The sequence below is a fragment of the Rhinatrema bivittatum genome, chromosome 7, assembly GCF_901001135.1.
Source record: "Rhinatrema bivittatum chromosome 7, aRhiBiv1.1, whole genome shotgun sequence".
Classification (NCBI taxonomy): domain Eukaryota; kingdom Metazoa; phylum Chordata; class Amphibia; order Gymnophiona; family Rhinatrematidae; genus Rhinatrema; species Rhinatrema bivittatum.
In genome coordinates, this window is record NC_042621.1 from 255,256,287 (window position 1) to 255,266,133 (window position 9,847).

At 40.2% G+C, this 9,847-nt stretch overlaps 1 protein-coding gene across 4 annotated transcripts in view; it reads left to right on the plus strand.

Moving 5' to 3' along the window:
* The window catches only part of ENTPD1 (ectonucleoside triphosphate diphosphohydrolase 1), a 597,993-nt gene extending 588,414 nt beyond the window's left edge, over window positions 1-9,579 (plus strand). For all 4 annotated transcript variants that reach the window (XM_029610060.1, XM_029610058.1, XM_029610059.1 and 1 more), the window contains one exon: window positions 8,354-9,579. In XM_029610060.1, coding sequence (XP_029465920.1) covers window positions 8,354-8,557 — 204 coding nt within the window. In that variant the 3' untranslated portion in view covers window positions 8,558-9,579. The remainder of the gene's footprint in view (window positions 1-8,353) is intronic.
* The last annotated feature ends 268 nt before the right edge of the window (window positions 9,580-9,847 follow it).

Here is a 9,847-nt window from a genome sequence, read left to right on the forward strand (position 1 = left end):
AGGATTTACCGAGTTGTTCCAGTCATTGAAGGATTGTTTTTCCTGCTATGAACTTTTTAATTGCACTAAAAAGTTTTGCTTAAAATAATTATATGTGATTTTCAAAAACTAATTAAAGATTGTGGTTGCTGTACATGATTATTTCCTCTGCTCTCAGGCAGCCCAGCCCCCACAAATGGGTTATGCACCTCTAGCAGCAGATAGAGATGAAGTAAAAGCTGATGTCATGGATATATACCTCTGCCTTGACATCAGCCCGCCAGTATTCTCTCTCTCTTTCTCCAGGAGATGGTGAACATGCATTTCTCTATCAGGGAATCCTGTACTTAAAAAAAAAAAAAAAAAAGGAAGAAGAAAAGGAGATGATTATCACACCGCTTGACTCCTGAGGTGACACCAATGGGTCCCTCCCTCAGTTAAGCGCATTTAGTCTGATAGACCTTTAAAAAAATATAGATAGATACATAGTATATATATATATAGATATTATAGATATAATAGAAACAAAAAATCAGGCAATATGTGCTGCTGACAGGTGCTTATTATATGCAAAAAAACCACTCCAAATAGTGGGGAAAAAAACACCTATAAAATTATACAAAAGCTATTCACTAAATAAATCACTTAATCCTCAGATAAAAACATTATATCACTTATAGTGCATTAAATACACTGTATCACACGCATGAACCTCTTAAATATTCACTTTATTTAATCAACCTAACAACATGGGATGACTAATCTAAACTACTGCTAATCTATAGCTATCACAAACTGGAAAAACCAGTATACACAAATATTGGCTTGGCATTAAAACCTGTTAAATACAAAATATAACATCAATCATATTTGCAAGATTTCACTTGAGATCATTATATAACAAAAACAAGGGAAGAGCTTCCAAGATGGCGCTCTGAGCAGATGTGCTGGAGAGAGGCCCCTGACATTTCAGCATTTTTCATTCTTATCATGCCTCATACTAAAAGAAAAGCACGGGTTAGAGGTGTAGAGGTATTCTCAGGTGTAGAGATATTCTCAGCCCTGTATAGGCAGCTTCTTTCCAGCAATACCGCCACTAACACCGGGAGACCAGGTCGTTGGAGGGTCGGCTATGGAGCGTGAGCCATCTTCCCAGACCGAATTATCTTTGAGCCCCGGATCAGCAGCGAGGCCAGCACCGCCAAGCCATATGGAGTTATTGAGATAGTAGGAGGCCACCGACCCGCCCAAGGGAACTCAAGACGGAGAAGGAGTGGCGTGGCAGCATAAAACAACTATAGGACTTACAACCATGGAGCAGCAGATGAAGGTACAGTCCCGGGGAGGTATAGGTGGAGAGGGACTGGACTTTACTGCAAGGCTTGATGTTGCAGGCCCGGAGGATAGCGCTGGCGGAGTATTGGGTGGAGGAGGAGGTAATGGGGCTCAGGAAGCTCCCAAACTGGAATCGATACTACAACTTATGGAAGAAATATCCCTGGTCACAATATGGGGCATGTTCCAATCACTCGAAAAAGCAATATTGGGACTTACTAAGGAAGTTATAGATGTAAAACATCAAGTAAAACAAAATGCTTGTGAAATAGTTCAGCAGAAGCAAAATATGGAAAAAATGGAGGTTCGGCTAACTGAAGTAGAGAAGGTTCAGACTACGATTATCCAAAGTGAAAATGAAATCAATAGAACATTGGAAAGAATCAAAAACAGCATGAGAACACATAATTTATGGTTTTTAAATTTTCCAGTTCTGAAAAACATCATGCTGTTGGATTTGGTTAAGCTCTATATTGCACAGTTTTTGAAAGTACCAGTAGAAATAAAGCCTGTAATAACTAAGGTTTATTACCTTTACTCAAATCAACAAAATTCTGGAAATCAAGATGAACAATCATTGCCTGATTTATCAATGTTACTGGAATCTTCTCAAGAAATGGTAGTAGCACAAAGGAGACCTTTGTTAGTCTCCTTTGCATTTCTAATGGACAAAAATAATATTTTTTGGCCACAAAATATGGTGCTATCCAGACTTGGTAAAACAAACCCAGATTAGAACGAAATCTTTTCTGAATATGAGGGAGGAGGCGTTACACATGGGTGCAAAGTTTAAACTGTGTTTTCCCTGTAAGTGTCGTATTTTTTATAGGATCAGATGGTATGCATCCTAGGGGTTCTGAAGGAACTCAAAAATGAAATTTCTGATCTATTAGTTAAAATGTGTAACCTATCATTAAAATCATCCATTGTACCTGAAGACTGGAGGGTGGCCATTGTAACCCCAATATTTAAAAAAGGCTCCAGGGGCGATCCAGGTAATTATAGACCAGTGAGCCTGACTTCAGTGCCGGGAAAAATAGTGGAAACTATTCTCAAGATCAAAATTGTACAGCATATAGAAAGACATGATTTAATGGGACACAGTCAACATGGATTTACCCAAGGGAAGTCTTGCCTAACAAATCTGCTTCATTTTTTTGAAGGGGTTAATAAACATGTGGATAAAGGTGAACCGGTAGATGTAGTGTATTTGGATTTTCAGAAGGCGTTTGACAAAGTCCCTCATGAGAGGCTTCTACGAAAACTAAAAAGTCATGGGATAGGAGGCGATGTCCTTTCGTGGATTACAAACTGGTTAAAAGACAGGAAACAGAGAGTAGGATTAAATGGTCAATATTCTCAGTGGAAAAGGGTAAACAGTGGAGTACCTCAGGGATCTGTATTGGGACCGGTGCTTTTCAATATATATATATAAATGATCTGGAAAGGAATACGACGAGTGAGGTTATCAAATTTGCGGATGATACAAAATTATTCAGAGTAGTTAAATCACAGGCAGACTGTGATACATTACAGGAGGACCTTGCAAGACTTGAAGATTGGGCATCCAAATGGCAGATGAAATTTAATGTGCCCAAGTGCAAGGTGTTGCACATAGGGAAAAATAACCCTTGCTGTATTTACACGATGTTAGGTTCCATATTAGGAGCTACCACCCAGGAAAAAGATCTAGGCATCATAGTGGATAATACTTTAAAATCGTCGACTCAGTGTGCTGCAGCAGTCAAAAAAGCAAATAGAATGTTAGGAATTATTAGGAAGGGAATGGTTAATAGAACGGAAAATGTCATAATGCCTCTGTATCACTCCATGGTGAGACCGCACCTTGAATACTGTGTACAATTCTGGACGCCGCATCTCAAAAAAAGATATAGTTGCGATGGAGAAGGTACAGAGAAGGGCAACCAAAATGATAAAGGGGATGGAACAGCTCCCCTATGAGGAAAGGCTGAAGAGGTTAGGGCTGTTCAGCTTGGAGAAGAGACGGCTGAGGGGGGATATGATAGACGTCTTTAAGATCATGAGAGGTCTTGAACGAGTAGATGTGACTCGGTTATTTACACTTTCGAATAATAGAAGGACTAGGGGGCATTCCATGAAGTTAGCAAGTAACACATTTAAGACTAATCGGAGAAATTCTTTTTCACTCAACGTACAATAAAGCTCTGGAATTTGTTGCCAGAGAAGGTAGTTAGTGCAGTTAGTGTAGCTGGGTTCAAAAAAGGTTTGGATAAGTTCTTGGAGGAGAAGTCCATTAATGGCTATTAATCAATTATACTTAGGGAATAGCCACTGCTATTAATTGCATCAGTAGCATGGGTTCTTCTTAGTGTTTGGGTAATTGCCAGGTTCTTGTGGCCTGGTTTTTGGCCTCTGTTGGAAACAGGATGCTGGGCTTGATGGACCCTTGGTCTGTCCCAGCATGGCAATTTCTTATGTTCTTATGTCTTTATGGAACCTTTAGAGTTAAGGTCCTTTCTGAACTCTCATAACCCTCCTAGTTAGATCCAATGGTAGTGTGATAGAAAGAAAATAGGGATGGACCTGTTTAGAACACCATGTTAAAAATTAATATTTGAATTTCTTTATAAGAATGCTCCATAGTTTTCAAGCTCTCCCGTATTTCTTTTATTATATTAAGTGCAGTAAAATTTGACAAATGTTATTGTAACAATTGTTATTTATCTTATAAGTATTTGCCTTTCTGTACTTAAGTAATTACCTAAGCAAGTGGATACTTGTATTTATAATAAAAATTCAAACACCCCTTATGTTTCTAAACTGCTAGTTTTTAAACTGTTACTTTTAGCCCTTATTTTCTAGACAAGTTATTACCCCTTCCTGCTCCAAATTGCCACTGTTAAGTTATTCATAATACTGTTCACAGTTCCCTGTAAAGCTTGTTTACTGCTTATTGTTTTGTTTTGTGTAAACCAATGTGATGTTTCTAATGAACGTCGGTATATAAAAATGTTCAAATAAATAAATAATTTTTTAAAAAAACAAAACCCCAATTCTGAAGAACGGGGTTCCTGGTGAAACAAGGGCCTTGTTGGGACATTTCAACATCATACCCACAGGAGCCCCGTTCTTCAGATTTGTTTTTGTTATATAATGATCTCAAGTGAAATCTTGCAAATATGTTATCGCCATGATTGATGTTATATTTTGTATTTAACAGGTTTTAATGCCAAGTCAATATTTGTGTATACGGATTTTTCCAGTTTGTGATAGCTATAGATTAGCAGTAGTTTAGATTAGTCATCCCATGTTGTTAGGTTGAATAAATAAAGTGAATATTTAATAGGTTCATGCATGTGATACAGTGTATTTAATGCACTATAAGTGATATAATGTTTTTATGTGAGGATTAACTGATTTATGGTTATGTATGTTTGTATATGTAGTTACATTTTGAATAAACATTTATAAAAAATTTTTAGTGAATAGCTTTTGTATAATGTTATAGGTGTTTTTTTTCCCACTCTTTGGAGTGGCTTTTTTTTTGTATGTGTGTATATATATATCGTATGAAATAAAGAAAGAAAGAAAGAAAGAAATAAAAGAATAGGCATAGCTGTTGACAGATGAGGGAGGCTCGACATTGAAGGCTTTAGCCCTCTCCCCCTGTGGCCAGAGACCCAGACGTACTTGAACTCAGGTAAAAAAAAAAAAAAAGTAAAAATGACAGCGAGCAGAAAGAAGAGAGTAGGGAGGTTTTATTCTCATAGGACAAGCAGAATGGTAGTCCTCACATATGGGTGACATGATCAGGATGGAGCCCAATCAGGGAACACTTTTGTCAAAGTTTCTAGAACTTTGACTGGTACCTACTGGGCATGCCCAGCATAGCACCATCCCTGCATCCAGCAGGGGTCTCCCTTCAGTCTTCTTTTTTCCGTGCAGCAGTAACCACACGGCTTAAGGAGCTCTCTTCAGATTCCTGACAGGAATTTTCCTCACGGAACTTCTCTCAAAATTTTCAAAAACCTTTACCCCATAGGGGTCCCCCTATCGATATCTATACTCCGCGGTCGAAAGGTAAGGCTTTACCCTAGTTGCGGTCAATTCCCGTCGAGTTATTCCTTTGGGGTCTACCAGCCATCGACCGCACCGCAGCTAAATATTTGTCGAAGCCATGGTGTCGAGTTTTCGTCAGTGCCCCAACTGTTCTCGGACAATGTCCCTGACTGACCCGCATAGGGTCTGAGTTTTATTTTTGGGGTCCGACCTTGATGTCTAAACTTGCACCAAATGTGCCCAAATAACACCGAAGGGCCACAAGGCTTGTTTATAGAATATGGACTTTCTCTCTCAGTCAAAAATCCCGGCTCCATTGATAGCTTCGACCTACTCTGAGCCGGTTCCATCGACCTCTCGTCAGCACCGGGACACCTTTGCTGCTGGACCGGCGTCGATGATTCCAAGGGTGTCGATCACCTCCTTGCCTCCTCAAGAAAAGGACCGAGGAGATCATCGTGAAAAGCGTCAACACCGGCATCGGAAGACTCAGTCTGTCGATCCAGGCACATCATCGACATCGCCACCGACAAAGAAGCCCCATCCAGAAAAGGCAACATCCTCTTCTGTTACCGGGTCACCGAGGCGTTCCCCACCTTCAGTGGTGCAGGGATCCATGATTCCACCTTCACTGGTGTAGCTGGGCTCTCCAGCTACACCAGTGCTGCCTCCTACTCTGGAACCGGAGTTACTCGCCCCAGGTCTCCAAGAGGAATTGGATCGGATGATCCAAGATGCCATCAGAAAAGCACTTCAGGGCTTCCAACCTCCATCGACGCCGGTGCCGGTTCCCGAGCCAGTCACCGATCCGATTCCCGTAGCACTTGCACTGCTACTGGGTAGACTGGATGCGTTGATCGGAGCCCTTCCACCGCTGGAAATGAGAGCACCAATGGATCCAGTACCTTCTACTCCGATTCCATTATCATCGGATGAAGAGGAAACACAGATACCCATTCCATCGTCTGGGATCTTACCACCAACTCGTCCATCGATGTCACTGGTTCCTTCGGTGCCTCCATCGATGCCCTCTGTTCCACTTCCGATGCCATTGATGCCTAGGCCTGGTCCTTCGGGATTAACCCCATTCCTCCCTTCTGGAGATCCTATGGGAGCTGGTGACCAGCCTTATGATCCTTGGACTGATGGTACCTCCCAGGATATCGATGATCTGCCTTCAGAGCCCTCTCCTCCAGATGAAAGACTAAGTTCTCCACCAGAAGATCTCTCTTTCATTAATTTCATCAAGGAAATGTCTGAAACCACGCTTATTTGTTTACCCAGACTATGCAATTCAATCCTTTGTTGTTGTCTGAATATGAATCCTCTTTTCTTCATTCCCCTGCCGTTGAAGCAGTGAGCTGCGCTGGATATGCTTTCCAAGTGAAGTAACAGGCTTAAATTGGTTCAGGGTAGTAACCGCCGCAATAAGCAAGCAACTCCCACGCTTATTTGTTTACCCAGACTGTGCAGTTCAGTCCTTGTTGGTTGTTGTCTGAATGTAAATCCTCTTATCTTCATTCCCCCTGCCGTTGAAGCAGAGATAATGTTGAAGTAGAGATTTATGCTGGATATGCATTAAAGGGAAGTATCAGGCTTAATTAGTTTGGGGTAGCAGTAGTGGTTGCTAGCAGATCTCACAAAGGGAGTTTCCTTGGAGATAACAGAATGATAGTATGGATCACCAGGATGCTGAGGAGCTTCAATTGATTGGAAACATATTCAGTTGGCTGGCATGGTTGTGATTTGTCGAGCTTCTAGAGGCTTCGATGGTCGGGATGATGTCTGACAATGCGCCCAGGGTGGCGTGCTTTTTTCTACAATAGCCACCATGCCACAATAGCATGCTGGTTTAAGGAAGTTAACACGGCTGTGTATATGGATGCTGAGCCGTTACCTAAGCAGGATAGGGCTCATTCCACTAGGGCTCAGGAAGTGTCATGGGCGGAACTTTGATTGTTGTCTCCCATTGAAATTTGCCGAGTGGTGAAGTGGTCCTCCTTACACACTTTTTCCAGGTATTACCAACTGGATATGCAGGCCTAGGAGGATGCAGGCTTTGTGTGGGCAGTGTTGGTTGGACTGTGGGCAGCCTCCCGCTCTTCTCGGGAGCAGCTTGGGTACATCCTACTGGTCGAGGATTAATCTGTCTGAATGCTGAGAAATGAGAAATTACTACTTACCTGATAATTTCCTTTGGCTGCCGGTTTGTGGTTCTGTTGTTGTCCTGAATGGCTGCATTCTGAGGATAACTGATAAGTATCAGTTTCAGTCCTTAGATTAGTGATTTTACACTCTTTGGCTGAGCTCAGTGTTTCCTGTTGCTGAGTGGTTGATTGGCTGTCTGTTAATGGTTATAATCAAGTATTGTTTGTCTACAGTTGGCTTTTGCAGAGAATATTTGGTGGGCTGATGTTAGCTTTGCTCTGTCTTCATCAGCTGGTAGAGGTGCATAACCTATTTATCATGGATTAACTTGTCTTCATTAGAGAAAAGGAAATTATCAGGTAAGTAGGCTTTCTCAAAAGCCTCCTCCACGTCACGAGGAAGTAAGAGTTTTATTCTTTCCTAACACCTCTCCCACTGGTGCTCCTCCTTAGCAGACTGATGCTACTTTGACTTCACAAGCTGCCAAGGTCTGGTGAGACTTTTGTCATACTGAGAGCACTCAGACCAGCTGAAGCCACATATGGACATTTTCCTACATATGTGTTCCAAAAATAGGCTCTCTTAGTTTTCCATGGAACGTCTTGTTTGTATACTGTGTTTCTTGGTATTTGGTATTTCACACTTTTGAGGACTTATATTGCACTTAAGAAAAGTGACTTGAATAGTGAACTTTATATGTTGTACTGAAGCGCAAACTTTTCTTGAGTGAAACATTAGCATAGTTGTTTAACATATTTTACCATATACAAGTCCCAGAAGTTAGCAAAGCTGCTGTTGCAGAATCTTCAGTTTTAAATGGTTGAATTAATGAATCCTTTCTTTTTTACAGATCAGAGGCAGTGATGCAGGATGGACTCTAGGCTACATGCTGAACTTGACAAACATGATCCCAGCAGAACTGCCACCTGCTCCACCTCTCTCCCATGCAATTTACATGACACTCATGATTTTCTCTTCTTTTATGTTAGTATCTGTTCTCATTGGATGGCTGTGCGTCCGGAAACCAAAGTGTCCACAAAAAGGAATCATTTAAGAAGTTTTAAAAAACCACAAAGGAAACTGTAATGGGATATTATTCTATACCACAGATTGTAATATTGTACAGTATTAAGGTGAGCTCATTAGAGTTTCCCTCAGCACAAAGAAACTCCAGTCTGCCTTGTAGCTTTCATGGCTCAGTTTTAATGAGGACATTAATCCTTGACTATTACACATACATTTACAGAAGATGAAACAGAAGGTGGCTCTATTTTTTGAAGAATGAACTAATCTTTTGTTCCTGAACGGGTCACATTCGTAGATTTTTTTTTCAGTTCCCTGAACTTCACTTATGTTATCACCTTCAGAGGATTTAAAAAAAAAAAAAAAAAAAGCTTTGAAATGGTAGCAGTCATCAGTCAAAAAGTCAAATATGGCTTGTTGGAAACAAGGAAAAGCTGATCTCAGGTCATGCCATCTTTATGAATATTCTTATGCCTCTGTACTTTTTATTTCTGCTTACAAAAGCCATATACCTAGCTTTTACTACTAAATCTCTCCATCAAGAACTTACTGCTTAAAAACTGCTGCATGATTGGTCTGATAGACACAGCTGTTATTACTGTGCCTAAATTTTCATTGACCAGATGCATGTATTTTGCACTGCACAGAGTAAATCCTTCACAATCAATTAATATATTTTGGCAGGGTCTTCTGTTCTCAATTCTTAGATAAAAGCTTACATTAAAAGTTGATGTTCCTTGTGGAATGGTCAGAATGGAAACAAGCAATCTCTACAAATGGCACACAATTCCAGGGAAGGGGATGTTTTAGGCCTGTTTTATGCACAAATTGCTTCATAATGTACCCTAAAATCTAGCAGTTGTGATTATGTGGAGAAGAGAGAAGTTTGCATTTACATGCAACAACAATCATACAAAACTGTTCTAAAAGAATAGAATATCTATTAAGCTGTTCTGAGAATATTAGTTATTAGAGATAGATGGAGCGCTATAAGAAATCATTTTAATTATTGTCAAAGTGCAGCTGGTAAGAAATTAAAGAAGCTTCAAATGGGGTTTGGAGTTCACCATTCAAACAACACGGTGTATTTAGAATCAAGTTATTGTATCAACAATTTTATAGGTGTGAGTATGAAACTGGTACAAAACTGCTAATATATGTAGATTTAGACTTACTAAATAGAATACTAGTAGAGAATAACAGAAACATGAAAATTGTGAGAATTTGCTTTCTTTATCCTAAGCTCTATCAAATTAACCATTGTACACTGGAAGATTACTAAAACTATGGCAAGTCTGTCTCATAATCTTGTCTTACTATC